The sequence below is a fragment of the Phasianus colchicus genome, chromosome Z, assembly GCF_987193195.1.
Source record: "Phasianus colchicus chromosome Z, bPhaCol1.hap1.1, whole genome shotgun sequence".
Taxonomy (NCBI): Eukaryota; Metazoa; Chordata; class Aves; order Galliformes; family Phasianidae; genus Phasianus; species Phasianus colchicus.
The window spans coordinates 593364-617355 of NC_143476.1; the positions used below are offsets into that span (position 1 = coordinate 593364).

General features: G+C 45.4%; 2 protein-coding genes across 6 annotated transcripts; one reads left to right on the top strand and one right to left on the bottom strand.

Annotated features, from left to right (window-relative positions):
• The first annotated feature begins 159 nt into the window (after window positions 1–159).
• Window positions 160–16551, top strand: DCAF10 (DDB1 and CUL4 associated factor 10). The gene is made up of 7 exons (XM_031609551.2): window positions 160–474; window positions 2284–2397; window positions 7302–7499; window positions 7796–7998; window positions 8725–8835; window positions 10155–10300; window positions 12901–16551. The coding sequence occupies exons 1-7, from the start codon at window positions 176–178 to the stop codon at window positions 13267–13269; spliced, it is 1440 nt and encodes a 479-aa protein (XP_031465411.2). The 5' UTR covers window positions 160–175; the 3' UTR covers window positions 13270–16551.
• SLC25A51 (solute carrier family 25 member 51) lies at window positions 16473–23992 on the bottom strand. 5 transcript variants are annotated; one of them, XM_031609555.2, is made up of 4 exons: window positions 23935–23992; window positions 23608–23728; window positions 21687–21778; window positions 16473–20550 (listed from the first exon to the last, which is right to left on the bottom strand). In XM_031609555.2, exon 4 carries the CDS (start codon window positions 20509–20511, stop codon window positions 19636–19638), a length of 876 nt encoding a protein of 291 aa, XP_031465415.2. In that variant the 5' UTR covers window positions 20512–20550; window positions 21687–21778; window positions 23608–23728; window positions 23935–23992; the 3' UTR covers window positions 16473–19635. The 5 variants fall into 5 exon arrangements, with proteins under 5 accessions (XP_031465415.2, XP_089988631.1, XP_089988630.1 ...); XM_090132505.1 differs by lacking the exon at window positions 21687–21778; XM_090132504.1 differs by lacking the exons at window positions 23608–23728; window positions 23935–23992 and adding an exon at window positions 23456–23572.

A 23992-nucleotide genomic window follows, 5' to 3' on the forward strand; every position in this document is an offset into this window, starting at 1 on the left:
GTTGCGGCCGGAAGGGGGCGCCGCAGCCCGGAAGGGGGCGCCGCAGCCCGGAAGTGGGCGCCGCAGCCCGGAAGGGGGCGCCGCAACCCGGAAGGGGGCCTCGGCGCAGGCGCGGAGGGAGGAGGGCGGAGGGAGGCGGGAGGCGCGGCCCGGCGATGCCCGGCCCGGGCGCGAGATGAGCGCGGAGGCGGCCCAGGCGGGGTCCCGCGCCGGCAAGGCGGCCCCGGGACCCGGCCCGCCGCCACCGTCCGGCATGCGGCCGCCCGCCGCCCCTCCTCGGACGGCGCCGGATGGCGGCGGCCTGTTCGGCTGGCTGCGCGGGCGCTGTCTGGGCCGCAGCGCCGCCGTGGACCCGGCGCGGGACAGCTTCCGCGCCATGACCGGGCTGTACGGCTCCATCCAGCCCGCCGACTCCGTGTACCTCAGCACCCGCACGCACGGCGCCGTCTTCAACCTCGAGTACTCTCCGGACGGGTACGGGCCGCGCTCCGCTCCACGATCGCCGCCCGGGCCCGGCGTTCCGCTACCCGCCTTGCGGCGCGGCCTTTGGCTGGGGCTCCTCCTCGGCCGGCCCTCAGGGCGGCTCTGGAGCGGAGCTGTCCTGCTCGAGGGTTCAGGGAGCTGCAGCACCTCCCCTGGGAGGACAAGCTGAGGGAGCTGGGCTTGTTCAGCCTGGACAAGAGAAAGCTGCGGGGTGACCTCACTGCAGCCTTTAGTACCTAAAGGGAGCCTACAGACAGGAGGGGAATCAACTTTTTATGAGGGTAGATAACAGCAGGACAAGGCGAAATGGTCTGAAGTTGAAGGAGGGAACATTTCACAAGGAGGTGTTCTTTACTATGAGGTGCTGGAACAGCTGCCTAGGGAGGCTGTGGATGCCCTGTCCATCCCCGCAGGTGTTCAAGGTCCATCAGGTTGGATGGGGTCCTGGGCAGCCTGGGTTGGTATGAAATGTGGAGGTTGGTGGCCCTGCATGTGGCAGCTTTGTGATCCTTGAGGTCCCTTCCAACCCTGGCCGTTCTGTCGTTCTGTGAGGTTTCTCTGGAGCTGCGGGGGATGGGAGAGGCGCGGCAGCCTGAAATGGAGCAAGCTTGGTTCAGGAAAGTCTGCATAACTGCAGCCTGCGGTGCAGTTTCACAGCAGGCTTCCTTGTCAGAAAGGCTTTCCATCTCAGATTGAGCTCGGCGGTGTCCTCGGTCTCACCTGAAATCTGTTACCTCTGCTGTAGCTTAACACTGCTTTTGCAAGTTTCTGGCGTGAGAAGAAGTTCTGCCTTCTTGCTGTCCCTGTGCGCCTGCTGTTTGTGAGGCTGCGCTGTGGTCTCAGCCACAGATCTTGTCTGAAGATAAACCCAGGAGTGGCACGGGGATGTCTTCTCTGACTTGGCCTTTTGTGTGGCTGGCTGGCACGTTGTCAGCAGGCCACAGGCGGTGTTAGGCACAAGATAGCAGCCTGGTGCTGAACCTCGTTTGCCTTAAGGTCAGGTGGAACAGCCCAGACCTTGTTTGCTTTTGTGGTGGTTCGATTCAATTCAGCAGTTGCAGAGCAGTCGCAGACCTTTTCTGACCTTTGGTGACTTGGAATTTCTTTGTAGCCTTCCTCAGCAGAGCTGGCTGTGGTGAGCAAAGCTGCCTTCCTGTTCCCTGCCTGTGCTCTTGCTGACACTACAAAGCAGTGCTCTGAGCTGAGAACCAGGATTGTACCTGTCAGCTGTTTGTGTGGCACTAGTGAGATCTGCCCCATGACTCATAACAGTTTGAGTTGTTGCACTGCTAGGGGAGCATCCTAGCTTTCCTGGAGGTTGCCTTCACTAATTTAGCAGGGTAGGCTTAGCCATCACTGTAGTGGCGGTGTATCAGACTTTTTCAACATGCATAGAGCAAATAAATATTGGTGCTGTAGGACAGGCTAGACAGCCTGCCCAAACTGTGAATGGCTGATGTTTCTGGTACCTGTTTGGGACCTCAGAACTCACTGCAAAGTTCTCGATGATCTGAATGCTAAATCTAGACTGGTGCCGGTGCCTTCCTCTTGTCTTTGACCAGTCACAACACTACTGTATTTAGAAAACACCTTTTGTCAGAGAGCTCCTTTTTTCTTTGTGCATTAGCATTGTGTCTGATTGTGATCCCTTACAATACTGCTGTGATGTGAAAAGAAGCCAAGCTAAGTAATGTTGAAGTTGTGTTTCCATGAATCCCGAACCTGGAAGTTCGCTGAGCATGTGCGGACGTTGTATTCATTCATCAGATGCAAGTGTTAATGTTTTGTTCTTCCCTGCAGGTCTGTGCTGACAGTTGCTTGTGAACAGACTGAAGTGCTGCTTTTTGACCCAATATCTTCAAAGCACATCAAAACTCTCTCTGAAGCTCATGAAGATTGTGTAAATAATATCAGGTTGGTGAAAAGGAGGAAAAGATATCATTTTTCTCTTACTGTAGATGCTTTTCTAATAGAATCACAGAAACTTCTGTATCTTACAGAATAAATAATAATAATAAATAATAATAAGAGTGTAGTAAGTTTGCACTGCTTTGGATAGAGTGGTTTTTTGTAGCTGTTAGGCTGCAATTTTGTGTCGTTTTCCTTCTGCATTGGAGGCTGCATAAGGCTGGGAAGGGGAAGAGGAGAAATCTGAAAGCAGTGATGGCGGTATGTAATGCTGCCAGGTGTTCTTGCTGGTGGAAAAGCTGCAGTTCGTGGTGGGAGAAGGGTGTTACAGTATTGCTGTCTGATTTAATTGGCCTATGGAGTGAATGAACACTAAACACTGAAAACATAGCAAGTGGTGTATGACTTCTGTTTGGAGTGCAGGTTCAAAGCTGTAGTGAGGGAAGGTGCTTGTATGAATATGGTCGGTATTTTGAATTGTAAGAGTAATTGCCTTAGTTGTGTGGAAATTTCCAAAGTTGGGATGCTTTCAGTACAGTTACAACATAAAAGAGCCAGAAAAGTGAAATGGCTTCTGCAATCTGAGTGAATCTCAGCATTTACCTCATAAATGATGTGGATGTTTCTCGGGATGAAGTAGGAAGCAGCAAACACAGGAATCTGAATTATCTGTGTGTTTGTCATGTGATGTTTTTCCTTTTTAATTGTTATTTTGTGTCCTCTTTACCTGAGGATAGACTTTCACACATGAATTTGTTCTCAAGATGGTTTTTTAACCTCATTGCTGCCTCTTTCACTCTACTTCTCAAAGTCAACAAAAAGCATTCTGAGCATTTCCCTCCTGCAGAGAGCCAAATGAAATCTGAGATATTAATGCCTTTGCGTGTTCTTTAGGCACATAGATGTTTTTCACAAAGCACCTATCTTTTTTAATAGAGACTGAAATTTTACATCAGTTGCATGTCTGTCAGAAAAGCCGAAGTGAGAGCTACCTGGCACAAACAAAAGAGATGGTGAGAACGTGCTTTTCTGTTACGAAAATGCAGCTTTTTCTTCTGCCTTTGTAGGATATTGGCATCCTGCGTTTTCCTGGATGTCTGCATTTGTTGTCATAAACTTAGCTACAAGGAAGCTCACTTTGTTCTGTAAAACTTGGTTAGTGCAGCACTACATATGTTCATTTTAACTTTCCTTATAATTGTTGAATCGTCCAGGCTGGAAGAAAACCTTCATGATCATCAAATCCAGCTGTCAGCCTGACTGCTGAGCCCCTTCACTAACCTGTCTCTTAGTTCCAGGTCCGTGAAACGCCTCCAGGGTTAGGGTCTCCACCACTTTCTGGACAGCCCATTCCAACCCTATAAATGATATTAAGAGGCATCCTGTGCCAGATGCCTTCATACATATTTCAGAACAGGGAAGTATGTACTGATGCTCTTCCATCATCCTTCCATGTGCTGAGGATGTGCGTATAATCACATGAAGTAGATATGTTTTGCATGTGGATTTGGTGAGTTTTTGAGCTGATTTAAATTTAGTTGTTGCCCTTTTCATGTCAGAATTCCAGAAGTGTTCTTCTGGTTATCTTTAAGAAGGTTTTGAAGACTTGATAGATTGAGGCCCTCTGTTTTCTGCTTGTTTTTGTTCTTTAAACACCAGAGACAGTGAACCATATACTTTCTCTCTGGCAGTTGGTTTTATATGCCTGAATCATATGCACCTTCTCTTAAGACTTCATGAATTGAAGCAATCTGTCTACTTTTTCATTCCAAACTATTTGTAACTCCCCATGTCTTTTCCATTTCTTCTGAAACCTATTTGTGGTGTATGAAACAAGGCTGCATGCAGCATTCAAGACCAAAGGAAACGGTAGATTTGTACGGTGAAGAGATGTAGTTTGTTTCACTCTCTTCTTAAAAACTGCTGGGTTTTTTTTGTTTGTTTGTTTTTGTTTTTTTCCTTGTAGTTACTTGGCATTGGACAGGCATGCTGCTGTTGTGGTTTAACACTGGTAGGTAGCCACAGGTGCTCTCACTCCACCTCAACAGTAGCACAAGGGGAGAAGTAAGATGAAGAGTTTGTGGGCTGAGATAAGGAAGGGGAGATTGCTCACCAATTACTGTTATGGACAAAACAGGTTCAGCACAGAGAAGATAGATTTATTACCAATTAATAGCAAACTAGAGCAATGAGAACTAAAGGCAAACTAAAACCACCTTCCCCCTGTGCCCCTTGTCTTCTGTCTGCTCCTCAAACAGGGCAAGAGAATGAGGAATGTGGCTGTGGTCAGCTTCATCCGCGCTGCTTCTCTGTGGTCACTCTGCCCCTAGTCCCTTGCTGTCCTTCCCAAACCAATCCTGCAGGGGCCTCCCAGGAGCTACAGCTCTCCAAATGCTTCTCCAGTACAGACTGATACCATAGCTCCATCTCTCAGAGGTGGATTGCTCTGGCACAGTTCTGCTGCAGGCAGCAGCTCCCCCAGATCTCTGCTGGACCACAGGCTCTGCTTTGTGTTCTGCAGCTCCAGCTCAGGATCTGATCCTGTGCAAACCTCTGTGGGCTGCAGGGAACTTCTGGAACACATCCTGCCATTCTGCACTCACCTTGGTGGCTGCAGGGCTGCTTCTCTAATAAACATTGATATCTGTAATGCGAGCCAAATGATTTTACCTCCTGATTTTCTCAGCCAAGTAACTTCTGTCTAAATACTCTTTCAAAATGAAGCATTTTCTTCACTTGGTGTTTTTGAATATAGACTTGCTTTACCTTCAGTAAGCTTGTGACTCAATTTGTTTCCTATAATGATTAGTGCTGATTCTTGTTCTTCTATCCTTTTGTGTGATAGTTTTTATGGCAGGTATTAAGGCAGCCTTATATACTATTTCAGTTTGGAGTGATAGCGTACATTCAACTTTATCTGGAGTCAGGATGGTCAGGATAAAGAAATACCACCTGATCATATTAAGACCTTAATCTGGTAAATGCATTAATCCTGCTAGTATGACCCAAGTTCATTTCCACTTTCTCATCTTCTTACATGGCACTGTGACGAGCCTGTTATCTTTTAGGTGAGCAAGATCTCCAGACCCATGAAAAGCAGAAAGCTTGGAGCATTGTACGTGGGATACACATTCATTCCTGCATCAGAGAGTAGAGCAGAATTACTCTTTGATGCATCAGTACTTTGCAAATATCTTGTGAAATACTGAGCACTGCACCTTCTTGCAGCATCTTAACAGAATGTTACATTTGTATTGCAATTCAGAATTTATTCTCTAAGGTACATTTGCAGTGAAGGAGTCAGTAAATTTGGGTAGCCCTTGTCATGTCTGCAGTTATTTCCAAAGGTGGTCTAAAGTTCTCATTCTAAAGAGTATTTTTGATATATATACCTATTTTTTTTTTTAATTTGAAAAACACAATTTCGTATCTTTAGATTCAAATACACAAGCTGTACTGTGGGCAAGGGAAAATAGGAGTGAAAGCTGCCTCTTTGTTTATGGAGACTGTTGAGACTGTTGCAGGTGGTAAAATTATGGAATGCAGGTGGTTTACATGGCTCATTCCCTAGGCACTGCAGTTGGCAGTGGGCAGTGTCCTAAGGTTTTGTGAAGCCATATGAGCTCTAAAGCAAAAGATGTACAAAGAAGGACTGATATTTAGTTAAGGTTCTTGGGAAATAAGCAAGTAATGGCTGTGTTTAGATTTCAGTCTCATAATATCCTACACAGCAGTACTGTATGTAGTATATACCACATGATTAGGAAAAGAAGCCAAATGTAGGACAGTTAATCAACTCAATTGCTTCTCTCAGAAAAGAACTGTTAAACACCCCATATAAAACATTAGGGCCAATTTTCCAGCATGTTCGATTCATTCACCAGCACGCTGGGATGATGACCCCAGTTCTCTGTGCAGCTTAGAGAGGCCACTTTTGAAAATGGGTTCCTGATAACCAGCTTCTGTCACAAGCCTTGTGATGAGTGCTGTGTTCTGCCTACTGTTGTGAAGTCAGGATCTTATGAGACAGTTCAGTCGTGACTGGCTCAGTCAGATGCCAAGTACTATGTAAAGTGAAGACAAGCCTTCCAAAGTGAGGAGGAGTTTGGAGGTTTGACTAAAGTTGATGGGCACAAACTGTTTCAGCAAAACCAGTGGGCCGGTAAGAGATTTCCAGTAGGAATAACAAAAAGTGACATTTGTTTTAAAAACGTGGTCTCACCAGAAGAAACTGAAGTTTGTGGTGGGGAAAAGGAAGAAGTTGTAAGGAGCTCTAGGGGAAGAGTGAGGATAGGTGTGTGGATGGAAATGAAGAGAGTCGAGAACATGGTTTTATTTCTTACAAACTGATAGGATTTTGTGTGGTCTGAAATGCACCTGTAATCTGTGTGTTTTCTGGTGTTGCTCCTTCTTAATAGCAAGGGGATCTGGTAAATAGTGGGGGAGGTGAAAGGCATAAAGGGACCGCCAAAACAGTCACTTTGAACATCTTCCCAGGGACCTCAGAGCTGGCTGCTCTTAGGACATTTGTGCTTTATAAAGACTCTCTGAGTTCCAATACAGGTGAGTACTGTCCAGATGGGTAAGTGCTCTAGTTGCCACAGGGTTTCTTTGTGTGCCTTTGTCCTATTGATGGTTGTGCAATCTTTAAATGATCTGTAATAAGTGGGGGGAGGGAAGGGAAGAAAAGAGGCTGCTGCTGTACTGCAGGTTTACTGGCTTGTTTCTGGAGATGTCTGGATATGTAGTAGCACACTACTGTTTTTTAACTTTTTTTTTTTTTTTTTTGGCAAGTATGCTGCTGCTACGTGTTAGTTCTTTTCTGCAGCCTCTATTGTTTTTCCTATGTTAGCTTAAGTCCTAGATGACTCATACTGAAATTAGCCACAGTATTTATCTCCCATTTTCAGGTTTCTAGATAATCGACTTTTTGCAACTTGTTCTGATGACACTACAATAGCACTTTGGGATCTGAGAAAGCTGAACACAAAAGTGTGCACTTTACATGGTCACACCAGCTGGGTTAAGAACATTGAGTATGACACCAATACAAGACTGCTGGTGACATCAGGATTTGATGGAAATGTGATCATCTGGGACACAAACAGGTGTGTAGGCGTACTTGTGCTGTAACATTTCTAACCCTTGCCAAAGCTTTGCACTGCCTTGATATATAGTCCAGAAAATAAAAAAGGTAAGAGAGTTTTCTCACACTCCAGAATGTAGTTTTTCCTTTCTGGAAAGGATTTCCTCACCATTGAGATAAGTCTGCTCTAAGTAGGGTAAAGACAACATACAAGAAGAATTTCAGGATTGACCAAGGTGCTTAGCATATCCTGGGCTCTTGCTTGAGTCACAGTCCGACTGTTTCTTGGTTGTATTTTCTTTTCCCTCCTCTGTGCAGGTGCACTGAAGATGGGTGTCCCCACAAGAAGTTTTTTCACACCCGTTTTCTTATGCGAATGAGGTTGACACCAGACTGTTCCAAAATGCTGATCTCTACATCCTCTGGATATCTTCTGATTTTGCATGACCTTGATCTAAACAAAACTCTAGAGGTTGGCAGCTACCCCATTTTAAGAGCTAGGAGGACTGCATCAAGTTCAGGTGAATACTTGTTAAAATGTCAGTAGCAGCTTCTGTGATAGAATTCTTGTGGTTTCACCTGGCAGGCAGCTAAATACTGCACATTGTTTGCTCACCTCCTCACCCCTCCTTCCCAGTGCTTTGGGGTAGAGAATAATAAAAAAAGAGGTAGTACTTGTGAATTGAGATAAAGACAATGTACTAAGACAGAAAAGGAATATAATAGTAACGGTAGTCCTGTGTGTGTATTTACAAAACAAGTGATGCTCAAGGCAAGGCAAATTTTGGTATCGATACTTTAGCACTACAGGACATAGTCTGGAATTCTGTCGCCTCAGGTGCACTTGTTGTCAATCAGCAGACCTGATAGAGTCCTGTGCTCTAAAATTTCACTGCTTCCTGCTGTTGTGTGACAGTAACAGCAAAATAGTCACTAACTACACTGTGTGGGGTGTCTGTGAAGAGCTGGGAAAAAAGTTCGTACCCCATCTCCTAATAGTAAGTGTGTATCAGAAGCAAGAGTGCAGCTTTCAGCTTCCTCCTTGTTCCCCTTAGTATGATATGCTGACATTTAATTTGTGTAAAGCACAACAAAATGGTGCTTTGTGACTGTAAGCGGAGCTTTGAAAAGTGTTCTGTTAACAAGATGCCTTTACTTAGCATGGCAAGGGAGAGTTAAGTGAAGGACATGTATAGTACACAGGCTATTCTTAGCTTTTGTGTTCACATGGTTGATGCTGTATGCAGATATAACATCCTCGAGTCTGTCCAGTCCTCGAGCTGTTGGTTCCCCATGTCACCAGAGTGATTCGAGTCCACAGTCTGAGAAACAGATGTCACGGTCCTCACAGCGAGAAGGTAAGAAAAACATAAAAATAAAACCAGGAATTGCAGACTTTAGTTCATTGTGGCTGAAAAAGTACAGTAGGAAAACACTGTTTTTTCTTTGTAGCCCTTAAAGGTGTTACTATGAGCTCTGTTAAACCATTGAAGTATCACTGCATGCCAAAATCTAGAGATGTAATCGTTTTTTATGCAAGAAAACTGACTGAAAGCAGCAGTGAGATTTTTATTATGCATTAGTACATTATTTTTGTTATGCGAGTGTGCTGCCATTTCCTTGGGTTGTTTTTTTGTTTGTTTGTTTTGTTGTTGTTGTTTTTCCTTTTTTTTTCCTAGCACCCCTCATGTGAGTGACCTTCTGGGGGGAAAAAGCCAACAGAGTAGAACATAGTTGTTTTTTGCTTTTTGTTTCCCTTAGTGATGGCAATATGCATGTGCTGTTTCTCCATGAGAAGTCAATAGCATAGGAAGAGAACAGGCACATTAATCCTAAACGTTGACAGAATGGTTTTAGAAGTTTTGTTACCTAAATTCAGAACTATGAACAAAGCTCAGCACCAACTTGGCAAATTCACAAGTGTTGAGAAATCTTTAGTGAATTGCTTGCTAATGTAAAATACCAGTAATGTTAAGCTTTAGTTACTTAGGGTTGTGAGTTGTTCAAACAGATATGAAAGAAGGAAGCTTATCTGGACCCCAGGGCAGGAGTTACCTGTGAAAATCTCTTTTAAGGCAGGCAGGGGGAAAGGAGGCAAGATACGCACAGCTGAGCAGACTTAGCAGAATTTGAAGAGGCCATTGTACAAGTTTGAGAACTGGTAGCTCTTAGAAAAGAGGGCATTCAGGATTTTCTTTAAATGATGTATTTGTGTGGAAATTAGCCCTAACTTCAGTTCACAGCATGGGATGATTTAACACAGATCCTGGAAGGTAAATTTTAAAAAAGGAGCTAGTAGGAATCAGAGCTGAGCACATTGGTGTTAACTTCAGTTGTTAGTGTAATCTCTCCTTCATCTGCATTTCATAAAGCTGCAGTCTTTTCTAGCAGTCAGACAAGGCTGATGTGCCCTTCACCTCATTTCAACAATAGACTGAAGTGAGAGGTGTCTAGGCAGTGGAATGGGCTGCCCAGGGAGGTGGTGGAGTCACAGACCCTGGAGGTGTTCACGGAACGTTTGGATGTTGTGTTGAGGGACATGGTTTAGTAGAAAATGTTTGTTGATGGGTGGATGGTTGGACTGGGTGATCTTGTGGGTCTTTACCAACCTTGGTGATTCTATGATTCTATGAACGTACAGAGTTCCTTTAGACTCACAGTTGACTTCCCTTCCTAGGTGGATCACCTAGAAATAGTTTGGAGGTCTTAACACCAGAAGTTCCTGGTGAGAGAGACCGAGGCAACTGCATTACATCCCTACAGCTACATCCGAAAGGGTGGGCTACCCTTCTTCGGTGCTCAAGTAATACAGATGACCAGGAGGTAAAACAAAAGGTTTTGAGCAGATACTTGTGAGTAAGCTGTATCAGCTGTACAACTGTATGGAAAAACCTGACTTTGGCATAAATTTGCGTTTGAATAAAGAAGTTCAATTGTAGGCAGAGATTAATAGTTTTTAAACCAGGATTATGAAATATTTTTCTGCTTGGAAGAGTTCTTGTACAAGAGTCTGTGTCCTTTATTCAGCATGCCTTTTGCCAAGCTTTAATGGAATAGTTTTTATAGTGTAAAGCTTGGTTAAATGTTTTTGAACAATTCTTGGCCTCTCAAGTATATGACTTAAAAATATGTACCTGCCCAAATATAGGAGAAAAGAACTTGGAAAAAACAGAAGATTACACAGTTGTACAGTGGTGGGCATGGTTTAAGTAGAGCAGAGAAGCTGCTTTGAATTATTTAAATCCCTCTGGATGTATTGCATATCCATCAATGTCACCAGGTTAAAGATCTGCTGTGCTGACAAATGCTTTTTACTGGCTATGAAAAACTTTCAGAGTATATTTCTGCATTTGCTTAAAACTCCCACACTGTAGGTTTGAACGTTATTAACAATGATGATAATTAATGTAATTTTTTAAAAAAGTGATCTCAGCTTTCCTCTTAAAAACTGTGGTGTGGGCATATTGTGCAGCAGAGCAGGTGATCCACCAAAATAGTGCAAATGGTGCCAGTTACAGGTGACTGCATGCTCAGAGGAGGCACTGAGGGACCATTTGCCTCCTGGACAGTCCAAGAAGTTTCTTGTCTACCAAGTGCCTGCATTTGAGATAAGAAGAGGCATGGATAAGCTGGAGGACTGCTACCTGTCTTTGCTTTTTCAAGTAGAGTCACATGAGGCTGCATCATGGAGACTGCAAAATGTTTTTAACATTAATGAGAGACCTTATGTCCCTGAAGTAGCTGGCTGATGAACGTTGGGTGCTCCAAAAGTAATGCCCCCCATTAACTTTCATGGAAACCACTGCAGCTACTAAAAGCACAATTTCATAGAGCAAATTCTCAGCTGCAAAACACTATTTTTCATCAGAGTCACCATGATTAGCTATGTGTTTTTGCCAGCAGTGAGCAAGAGCCTGCATGCCTCAGTTGTACACATCTGCATGGGCAGAGATGACCCACTGCTGCTGAAACGCACACTCAATGCCTCACCATGCTCACATCCACTTTCTGCTCTCCATAAACCTTCAGCAAGCATTGATGAATGCCACTGGGTGCCATTTTTTGTCTGCATGGAGGGATTAAATTGCACACCTCATTGTGGCCTGCCAGTACGTGAGATTCCACTGGACAGTCATCTCGTAATCATCTGTTTCTCTGAAGTTTATTTCAGTGTTGTTATTCTGACAGGCTCAACAGCAGATCTCCTGTTTAGCCTGCCAAGATGCAGATTTTATATATATACTTTTTCAAAATTATAAATAATTCTTTAAATGCCTATTAAACACGTGCTTAAAAAGTTTTTAGTCAACCTGATAGATGATGTGAATTATTTATTTTATTTTTTTTAATTTTGGAAAGAAGCCTCACTTTGTACTGGCAGCCTACAGATGTGTAGAGGACTGAGGGGAAGCACAGGAGACTTGTTTGAAATTTCACTACTGGTTTTGTAAACTCACCATCAAACCACTGTGCAGTGTAGAATTTTCTGAAAATGCAATTGACTGACCCAGTTAAAACATGCTGGAGTCCTAGTGTCTGCCTTACTCTTTTCTGTTAATATTAATTTGCATTTGTTCCCTTTGTCTTTACTTCAAGAGAGGACAGTGAACAAAAGAAAGAATGTATCTTCTGTCTTGCTGGAGAATGGAGATTCAGACATGGTGTGAATTTAGTTGGTAAATGGAGTGGATTTTGCATTTGATTTGAATTAAATAATTAGATCAAGCATTAAAATCCCCGATTGCCTCACAGGTAACAAGCTGGATATAGGTCTCATAATAGCGTTTCTTCTAATGCTATTTTTGTCTTCTTTCAAGACTTTCCTCCTTTTGAAGTCAGGGGCATAACATGTCAGAAGGCCATTCTAAATTGCACAAGGCTGAATTCTGCTTTTTTATAGATTTCATTTGAATGTTCTACTACATTAGAGCAAACTCTTGTCCGGAGGAGCAGGCTTTGTTCTTTCCAGGTGAAAAAGATTGTATTTAGACACTAAAACAGAAGAAGTTTTGATGCTGAACATCTGCTTTACATAAATTGTTCAAAGGGAAGAACTGGTGCAGGTTGCCCAGTGATGCTGTGGATGCCCCCTCCCTGGTGGCATTCAGAGCTGAGTTGGATGGGGCTGTGAGCAACTTGGTCTAGAGGGAGGTGTCCCTGCCTGCAGCAGGGGGTTGGGTCTGGGTGGTCTTTAAGATCCTTTCCAACCCAAACCACTCTGTGATTCTCTGATAAGAAGATGCCAAACACCCTGCCGGTTCTCAGCGTCTCGTAGGAAGTGCTTGTGGAGGAGTAGATAAGCAAGAGTGTTGGTCACTGCTCTGTCAGATGCTTAACATGCAGCTGAGGTGAATGTGTGTTTGCAGTGCTTTACTGTCTTTCAGTGTTCCTTTCTCTCTCTCTCTCTCTCTCTCTCCCTTCAGTGGACTTGTGTCTATGAATTCCAGGAAGGTGCCCCCGTGCGCCCTGTCTCACCTCGCTGCTCCCTGCGATTGACTCACTGCATTGAAGAAGCCAACGTTGGCCGGGGTTACATCAAAGAGCTTTGCTTCAGTCCTGATGGCCGGATGATTTCATCCCCCCACGGCTTTGGGATCCGCTTGTTGGGGTTTGACGCACACTGCAGCGAACTTGTTGACTGCTTGCCCAAAGAAGCTGGTCCCTTGCAAGAAATCCGTTCCCTGTATTCTCACAATGATGTGGTACTGACAACAAAGTTTTCTCCAACCCACTGTCAGATTGCCTCGGGGTGCCTTAGCGGACGCGTTTCTTTGTATCAGCCAAAGTTCTAGGCGCATTGTACATCAGCAGGACTTTCAAATGTTTGTGTTCTAACTACTTCAGCTTAGTTGAAGTGTGTTCTTTTGGAAATCCTGTAAATCCAGATGAGATCATAGTTTATGTGGTCTCAGTACGTAATAATGATGTGAGTTCCTGGTGCAGCACTGTATGCATTTCATACCGCATCTGCAAGTCAGGCTCCATGCGTTGTGTTTTCAGCCTTATAGGCAGACCTCAGCTGCTTCTGACCTTGTGCCATCAAGTCATCGTTCTGTTTGGTTTTGTACTGTAGTACTTGCTGGTAATTTTCTTCAGCATGACTTGAAGGGGGCTGTCTGAAAGAAACATAGATGGGATGCAGGTAGGAGCTCAGCCACAAGTCACCCAAGCTTTCCTGGTGCAGCACCTCTCTGTTCCAGAGGACCTCTCCCTTGCTGAAGCTGCCATACAGTGATTGTTAGATATTGAGCAGGCTTTGTGTGTGCTAGATTAGTTGGCACAAAAACACAGAAAAAAATTGTTTTGCATTAATTTGTTCGGGTTTTTTTTGTGGTTGGCTAGAAAGTTAGTCAGCTTTCTGTAATGTTTTGCTGTACTAAAAAAATCTTTGTAGACTGTTTTTCCTTAATTATGTATCTTGATATTATTGGTAGAAGGAAGAGGCTCCCAGGTAACAGCAGTACAATTAGGTGACAGCCCCAAGATGCAACAGGGGAGGTTCAGGTTGGGTGTAAGGAATAACTTCTCCAGAAGAATGGCTGAATGTTGGAACAGGCAATGGCCCAGGGAGGTGTTGGGATCACCATCCCTGGGGGTGTGCAGGAGCTGTGGCACTAAGGAACACGGTCAGTTGGCATGGCAGGGGTGGGCTGGGCTTGGGCTTGGGATCTTAGTGGTCTTTTCCAAACATAAGGATTGTATGGTTCTATGGATTGAGACATAGCTGCATTTTTTTCCTCAGAATTGAATCAGAAATGCTTGAAGCAGAGTGGCAGGAGCTGAATAGGTAAACCTCTTCTGCTGCATCCACTGCACATGAACCTTAGGGAATGTTTCTTACAGTGTGTATGATTAATCGGCAACTTTTAGTCCTCAGCCAGTAGGATTTCTTTTGTGGGAAGCTTTCCACATCAGTTACATAAACCTTCATCCTGTGTTGGAGAATGAGCAGTGCAGAATTTTTGCTTAAGGCCATTAGTCTTCTAACTGTTCTGCACCTCATGTTATAACAGGAGTTCATCTTGGGAGTGTCTGTAGCACAACTAGGTAAGTATTTCTTCACAAGTGTAGTCAGTTTGGGAGCGGATTAGAACCATTCCTGTCTAAAGTAAGATCTAAAGCGTGGATTTAACTGGGGTAATCATAAAATCTGAAATGTGATTTAAGGGTGAACGTTGGCATACTAAGTACGAATGCCAAGTTTTAACCCTTAGGTTCATCACAGGCTCCCAGACACACGAGGTGGGGGGGGGGATGTCCCCATAAGCTGGCACAGGCTGCTCAAACACATTCCAGAGGCTCCATCTCTGGAGGTCCTCAGGGCAGCCTGGTCCTGTGGGAAGCATCCCTGCCCATAGCATGGTGCTGGGGGCTGGGTGATCGTTAAGGATCTGTGCTACAATTTTAAATTTTCAGTGAATTTTTATTTAAAAAAAAAAAAAAAAAAAAAAAAAAAAAAAAAAAAAAACAGAACAACCAACAGGAAAAAAAAGTCTTCAGTAATGGGTGTTTGGTAATCTGAGGACTGGTTAGTTACCTCCTGCGTTGGGTTTTCAGTACTTCTAGCGGCTGGCTGCTGAAGGACTGCCTTCAAGTAGCTTAATGTACAGAACTCCCATCAAATTATCATCTCAGCTGGAGGAGGAGAGTACCCTTAACTAATGTGCAGAGCCCGTGGTCTTCTCAGACAACAAAGCATTAGAACATTTGCAGACCTTCTGGGCTGTTCTCTTGTTGCTGAGACTGCTGCCTTGAACTCAGAAGAGCGTGGATGAAGTGACAGATGAGGGCATGCCTTATTTTCCAGAGCAGAGCACCAGTCTTGGTTTCGAACACTTGTCACTTTAGAATGCTTTTGGAGCTGTGTGTGAGGAGCACAGTTCTCCAGAAGGATGCTGTTTGTGTGCGTGCAGCTGAACTCTGACATAACTAACCTTTCCCATTTCTTTGTGGTAGGTTTTAGCTAGAACTGGAAGATTGCAGTTATTTGACTACTCTTTTTCAGCGGTACTCGGAAGTTTTCAGTCAAATCTAATATACTTCACCTGTGAGTTTCAGAAAGCACTTGTAGAAACACTATTAAATGATTTATGAATGGGATGCTGTGGTGTTTCAGCTTGGTGGAAGGAGTGGTATTCAGGTTTTGTCTTTCTGAATCATTACCTTGTGAAGAAATTTGTTGCTGAGCTTTGGATTCTCTCCAGTTAGCCAAAACAGGTTACCTTGTTGAAAAAGACAAATCCTTAACCTTGCACCCTTAGAATTCTGAAGGTCCCAGACCTGCCTGTCTCAAATATAGGAAATCGTTTTATATGATGTATTAAAGTCTGCACTAAGAACAAAGTACAGCAGTGGCTTCACATGTGTTTACTTCTGACCTCTCGAGCGTTACAGCGCTTGATAGATTTTGCAGTTTTTCTGATCAGGATGGAGCTCCTTGATTGTAAAGCATGCAGATACGTTTTTTTTAAATGCATGGTTTCATATTTATTGATTTCCACAGTGAAGCTTCACAGTACAGCTGGTCAGCAGAAGCAGAGAGGCTGCGTCACTGAGGTCTCTGCGTGGCACTGTCAGCTCACAGCGGTGTGTGTGGAACCAAACCAGTGTCTGAAGGTAGCTCTCCTTTTGTAATAGTCCAGTGACTGTCTGTTGTAGGAGTAAATGCATTTCCCACCTGCTCCATTGGAGGTTAGCCTTTGCATTGTTGTAGCTCTGTTATGCATTTGTAGGAAAAGAAAAAGAAACCTTTAAGGGGACTACGAACTGGCATCCATGTCTGTGTACTTTTCCTGTGTGTGTATTTCAGTATATCTGCATCTACTGGGCATCATCAGTCCAACAGGGGTAGTTCAGGGAAAAACGTAACCTCCATCAGAATTACTGGGGATAAAGCACAGTGATACTGACACACATCTGTTTGCACTCTTTGAGGCTTGGTAAGGACAATTTGCCTACCACCAGAATTGGAATGTAAACGTCAGGTTTTTCTGTGTTTTTTTTGTTGTTGTTGTTGTTGTTTATTTGGGCAACAGTGATGTGCAGTAGGTCCCAATACCACGAAATGTGGACCTGTTGCTCCATAACTTGCCCTCTTGAAAGCTTTTAAGAATTCTAGTTTACAAGATTCTAAGAAGTAGGAGTAAAAGAAGGTTGAGAACCCTAATATTTTTGTCCTGCAAGAGAAAGAAACTTCTAATTTCCTGATCTTGGTCAATGGTGCATTTTCTTATGCACTAGGTATCTTCATTTAAGTGAAAAGTTTTTAATACTAGAACAAATTGTGCATGTAAATATTTTGAAATACCTGAGATTTCGTAGTATGAAGTGTAGCCTTTTCATACAATATAAAAGTATCAGAACTGCTCTGAATATATTGTACTTACAGCCGTACAGTAACTTACTATTTGTGGAACGTTTTCCTTGCTTGCATAATAAATTAAACATTTAATAACTCAGTGAATTAAAATCTATTTTAATGTATTTGTCTTACACTGAGCTGTGTTCTGTAACACTCACTGCTTCTTGCCTATTCACTGGAACTGAGGGGGAAAGAGCCACACTTGGAGTGACATCTGCATCTGTGTGTTTCCCTCTGGTGTTGGTTTAGCTTGAGCACAGCTGTAGGATGGAACGTGTTCTTCCAAGAGCCTAGAAAGCCAGGCCTAGGTGCAACTACAGTAATTACAGATGATAATTATACAGAAGGGCTTGGGTTGGATGGGACCTCACAGCCTAAGCAGTTTCATAGATTCAGAGTAGTTTGGGTTGGAAAGGACCTTAAGAGATCATGTAGTTCCAGCCGCCCTAACCAACTGTACATGGAAGTGCTGACAGCTGGTGATGTTTGCAGATGAGCTCTCCTGGCCTCCAGACAACAGCCTTGAAGTCACATACCATTTCCACTCTTGAATGTCAGCATGGTGTGGTTGTAATCAGTTTGATAGTAATGGAAAACAGCCTTGAGCCCAGCCTGAAGTAGCTGAAGCAGCACAGCTGCCTCTGTGCTGTCTGCGAGGATGGCAACACAGCATGCTCAGTGCACCATGTTTCCCACATCACTTTAATTTAAGGTGTGTAGCCTTTGCTGTGACAAAGCTCTCCCTCTTTACTCCATACTCGTATGTTCTTTAACAAGTAAAAGATCTGTAATTTGTTAAACAGACAATTACTGTCACTGTTCTGTAGTTACAAAGCAAAACAGACTATACTGGAACAGTGTTCTATCATGACATACATACACTGTTTTCCATCTAACTTCTGCACAACCAGACAGCAACAGATAAGGATTGCAACTGTCATTTTCCCAACTGTAATTAACACCATCCATTAGTGATAGCTTAGGTCAAACTGCGTAAACTCTTCAGATTATGTCTTCCAAGGGAAAAACAGAATCTACTTTTTTTATTCCATCAAGAAGAGATTAAATAAATTCACAACCATTACACTGGTAAAAATCAGATTCTGACAGTAACAAACATTCAATAAACATTTTATTTCAATGCAAATAACCACAACATTCAGATATAGCAATGCTCATTTGTGCTGGGCCCTTTTGGGCTGTGAAGCTAGGGACCTCATTAGGATCATAATCATGACACACTGATTAGAGCAAGTATTTTGTGACAGTTTAGCAAACAAAAAATAACCACCACTACAAAGCTTATGAAAAGAGCAACTTGGTAAAAGTTTATCCCCATCTTTCAGAATAGGTGGTGAGGTTGTTTTGTTTTAATTTTTTTTTTTCTTTCTGTTTTTAAATATAACATAATGACATAAAGTTCCCAGGACAACCAAGTGTTTTTCATTAAGACCCTTTCCTGGTCTGGCTATGCCTATCCCCCTCCTGCTCCTTTCTCCAAGGCCTACAGCCTCACAACTCCCACCGCTCACATCTGTAGGACACAGAACACACATTTCTGTACATCTTTATCTGCACTTGCCCACAGAAGTCCATCAGTGCTTCTCCAAGTGCTGCATCATTCCAAAGGTCATCTCTGTCTGCCTCCTGGTACTACAATCGCAGACTTCACCCCAGTGGGTATTACCCAGGAATTTAATCCTGATAGTGCTACAGTACAATTCTGTCTTACAGAACTGTTAAACGTACACATCAAGGAGACAGAGCTCCGGCTTTCCTGTAAAAAAAAAATCTTGTTGTGATCAGTTATGTCACAGCTCTGATGAAACACCAGCGATCTTCAAAAGACAAGATACCTCTGTAGAAAAGAGCTGCCTGAGAACTACTTTCACAACAGGAAAATACAGGAAAATGAACTATTTTATAATAAGCATTACAAAAAGAGACGTCTTCTTTCTGGCCTCACAGCTGTAGAACAATAGAAAAAGAAGTAGTAAAAAAAAAAAAAGAAAAGCAGAACAAGCTCCGCATTTACAAGTAGAAGGATTATAACAAGGAAGGACACTTTAAAGCTTTCTCATACTTGCTGCTTCTCTCCTTCCACTTTTCCCTTTTCACGTGAAACCGTGTGCCTACATTCGTGCACACAGAAATCTGAGTCAGATGACACTGAAGGCAACATTCAGTACCTGCTTTTATGCTGCCGAATGAAACGTTCTGCTTGAAGCCGAGCATCCAAGCGGCCAGCAGGAGACTTGGCATAGGCTTTAAGCACAGAACTCAGGAACTCGGTCATCCTCCTCTGGAGCTGTTGTCCATTTGGCCACGAGCAACGGTGAGCACTCAGGAGCCTACATCTATCTGAGATACGTAATCTTACATCAGCATTCTGAAGGTCATCAAATAAGGGAATGGATTTCCATCAGCCTCCCCCTGACTTTCATGTTCTACAAGGTACACAGTGGAGCGCACTCAGTCATGGAGTGTTAGGAACTTCTGGGAGTGATACTGAACTAGCCACTGGACTGACAGATGAGTTTGTGGGTTTTTTTGGTTTTGTTTTTATCTGTTTGTCTAGTAGTTTCCTTATGGGTAAATCCACCTGCCAGCAAATAAATAATTTAAGAAGCTACTCGTAATTGCACCAAGGTTTGGATATATCACCATTCACCCCATATGCAGTGAAGGCCAAGACCAAATGCCTTTCACGCTATGCAGGCACTGCTCCCAGGGATCAAGCATCATCAAATATGGCAGAAACCAAATGAATAGAAAGGACGAAGAAAATAAGTGTTTTTCATAACAGCTTTAGCAAGAACTCGTAAGTTGCATTGATTATGCCCCAGGACAGGACTGAACGATGGTAATTCAGATGGGCTCCCCTGAAAAGATTGATCAATTTTCTGTCACGCTCAAGCCAGATCTTCACAAAAACTGTCGAGAAGGACTGAAATTCACCACCGATCTGAGCTTGCATGCGAGCTTTTACAACATTCATTGGGAAGAACAAGAATCCCAACATGGCACCCAACAGCCCTCCGCAAATGAAGTCATTGACCAAGTGAGTGCTGTAAGAAGTTGCTTCAGGCAGACACTGTTTAATAGGTCCTCTGAGGCCGAAGAAGAGTACATTACTGGGCCCATTTCGGAGCAGAATAGGCACCAATCCCCGATAGTACTCTCTCATCCCATAGACTTTCAGTACCTTGAAAGCCTGGTACGTGTTTGTGAACTTATCGTGGTGTTTGTAGTCCTGAAGCAAAGTCTGCACTCGCTCAAAGGGCGTAAGAACAGCTTCTGTGGTCCCTGCAAGCACTGCTGCCATGCTGCGTGTCAGGAGCTCAGGAGCAGTCGTGTGGCTGTGGAGCAAGGAGGAGAAATCCTCATACAAGCCGAACATGAGAGCCAGCGTGGTCGTCTTCTGCATCAAGGGTGGGAGGATGCCACGGTAGAGATTTCGAATGCCATCTTTCTGCAGCTGTTGTATTGCATCCTTTGTTTTCAGACCATACAGCTGCTGTCGAAAGAGGACCTTCTGGATGGGAAAAGTAACTGCTATGTTTGTGAATGCTGCACAGTAACCACACAGGTAATGTTTGCTAGAGGTAGCCGTAACGTCACTGCTTGGGTCTTCCTCTGAACTTCCTGGGGAAAAGCCTTCTGAACCCATCATACTGTTTTTCTTACTGTTGTATACCTCAGTCCTCTTTTCCTACATCAAAAAACAGAGAAGAATGAACATGAGCAGAGCTGCAGATGGCCCAGCTTCTTTCTCTCACACTAGCACCCAGCACTGCACATCTGAGAAGAGCCCTTAAAATCTGAAGAACAGTCAATGCCAGATCTTTCAGATGTTACACCCTTTTCTGCAGGGGTCTCATAAGCACAGGTTTTCCTCCTGGTGTTTCCTAACTGATAGAGAAACAAAGAGGGAAACAAAACGACATATGAATCTCTTGTGTGCTACATTACAGCTGACAATGGGAAGCTCACCCATTCGACTTCCCACACAGCACACCAGGGAATTCAGATAGCAAATGGTATGCACTCAGCCTGTTAACAGCAAAAACACAGCACTGAGGGTGGAGGCAGAAGAGAGTCAAAGGAAATAACAAACCAACCCATCCACCCACACAGTATTTCTATATAGTCTGATCCGCAATCATAGGATTAATTTAAAGGACAGGCAAATTCTAACACAACTTTGCACATTTCTAGCAGGCCCAGGTAGTTAACCTGCAGGTTTATCTGCAGAGGAAGATGCACCTGTAACCCCTGCTTGATTTTAATCACCTGCAGAGAAGGCCTCAAGCTACGGCAGCTCTGAGGGACCCCTGAACAGCAAACGCTTCTCTACAGAGCAGAGAAGCTCCAGAGGGACCCTTAGTAGGCAGTACATGAACATCATTTAAACAGGGATGACTGACTGAACAGTTACAAAGTGCTGACAGCCCCTGGCAACAAAGTGCGTGCAATTTCAGAGGCCTTACTCACTCCAGGAGCCAGTCCACCAACTAGGCAAGAGCTGCCACTTCTCTCACTACAGAAGCCTGTACAAACATGAAGCCATCCTAGAATGGCCTGGGTTGAAAAGGGCATCAAAAATAATCTGGTTTCAACCCCCTGCTATGTGCAGGGTCACCAACCAGCAGACCAGGCTGCCCAGAGCCACATCCAGCCTGGCCTTGGATACCTCCAGAGATGGGGCATTCACAACCTCCTTGGGCAGCCTGTTCCAGTGCCTCACCACCCTCTGAGTGAAAAATGTAGTGTTTGTGTTGATAAAGAAATCTCACACCAGAGAAAGAATTCAGTTTAGATGGCTCGTGCACTATGCCATATACACACCAGCTCAGAGCACCTTCTGGATGACAGCAGTTCTATCTGCACGCATCGAAGCAGCCACACCTGCAGGTACACTGGTCTCAGTTGCTCCTCCACTGGAAGGGGAACAGTGGGACATGAGAGCTCAGCTCAGTTTGGAAGCATCACCAGAACACCACCGTTACATTGAGCATTCAAAAGCCTGTGCCCAGGACATCAGTTTTCCCCCAGAAATAAGCTAATAAGAAACATGTTTGGTTCACTTCCACAGCCACTCTAGTGGAGCTGTTGGATGCAGAACAATGCACAGTGCAGTGACACCCCTAAAGATGAGCTGTATGGTTCAGAGCTGGGGAGCAGCAGGTGTCAGGCACTGCGAGTTGCCCAGCAGTGCTGGGGGCAGAACCCTGTCTGCAGACAGCCTGCAAGCACACACCACCCGCTGATGATACAGCGCAGAACCCACTTTGTTACAAGCCAATAATCAAAGTATCAGCTCTTAAAGAGAGAGGTTAGGATCTCTTGTACTGCCTCTACACCCCAAAGTTGCTACAGCATTCTGTGAGCTTGTCCCCATGTGAGCGTGTGGACACATGCGGTCCTTTCTGACTGTGTGCCCCCACTCAACCTCCACTCCCCTGACATGCACACGTGGCTCTTCTGCAGGACAGCAGCCCACCTACCCTGCAGCTCACTGGCTCAGAAAGGCACAGGGGAAAGAAAAGAAAGCTACGATTTTTTAACCTGATACCGCCTTTTCACAGAATCATAGTCATTGATGTTGAAAAAGAACAGAAATAATATTTTGATTTTTAAATGGAGAAGACCTGTAAGATCATAGGATTAGAAGAGGCCTCAGAATATCAAGTCCAGCTCCCCTGCTGAAGCAGGTTTCCTACAACAGGAAAACATCCAGGCAGGTTTGAATATCTCCTGAGAAGGAGACTCCACCACCTCTCTGAACAGCCTGTTCCACTGCTCCATCACTCTCACAGTAAAGAAGTTCCTCCTGTATTCCAGTTTCTGCCCATTGCCTTTTGTTCTAACAGCACACCACTGAAAAAAAATCTACATTTTAGACCATTACTACTGCTGTGCACCACCTCACCCATTTGTCTCCCTCCTCTCTGCAGATATCTACAAGTATTTACCAGATCCCCCCTCAGCCTTCTTTTCCCCAGGCTGAACAGCCCCGGGTTACTCAGCCTCTCCTCACACAGGAGATGCTGCAGGCCCTTTATCCTCTCTGCAGCCCTCTGCTGGACTCCTTCCAGGAGATCCCTGTCTTTTTTGAACTGGTGATCCCAGAACTGGACACGCTATTTTAAATGTGGCCTCACCATGGCAGACAAGAGAGTTAGGATCGCCTACCTCGACCTGCTGGCCGTGCTCTTTTAATGCACCCAGACAGCCCACAGCCTCTACTGGTGCATATGGTAATTCTCATCCAGGCGTAGGACCCCACACTCGCTCTTGTTGAAGATCATCAGGTTCCTCTTCCCCACTCTCCAACCTGCCCAGGTCTCACAGGAAAGCAGCACAGCCCCCTGGTTGTGCCAGCCACTCCTCCCAGCTTCGTATTACAGGAAACTCGTTAGGGTGCACCCTATCCCTTCCTCCCGGTACCCGACCAAGGCACTGAACGAGAGCGGCCCGCCCCTGCCGCGCCCACTGAGCCGTGCCCGTCGGTGCCGCCCCGCACGGCTCCGGTGCAGCCGCACACACGGCGACCCCGCCGCTCCCCGCACGTTCCGTCCGACCGCCCTTCGGAGCACTTTCTCCCCATTCCCCACCTGAGCTTCCCCCCGACCCCCGCCGTCCTCCCTCCGCAGCCACCGCAGCTCCGCCTCCCGCCCCCAGCGGAATTCCCGGCCGGCCTCCCGCCGTTCTCCGGACTCGCTCCGCCGCCCCGTCCCGCCCGCAGCCGCAGCACGGCGCTCCTCACCGCATGTCCCGTCAGGCGGCGGCGGCCGGGGCGGATCCCTCGCCCCGCGGGAAGGCCTCGGCGAAGGCGCGGCGGCGCAGCGGGCGGCGGGCGGCTCCCGCGCTGCCGGACGGACAACGACCTGCGGGCAGAGCGGACACGGCGTTACGGGGAGCGGAAGCCGCGAGGCGCCTCCCCGGCCCGCCCGCCCGCCCTCAAGGTCAGGCGGCGGCGCGCCGAGCCCGGCCCCCAACCGCGCCGCCCCGCCCCGCCAACGCGCCGCGCCGCCCCCCGAGCCGGGCCGGGCCGAACCGAGCCGAGCGCGGCACCCGCGGCCCCGGGACGCACCCGCAGCTCCGGCCATGGCGGGGTGGGACCGGCCCGACCCGCGCGTCGCCGTATGACG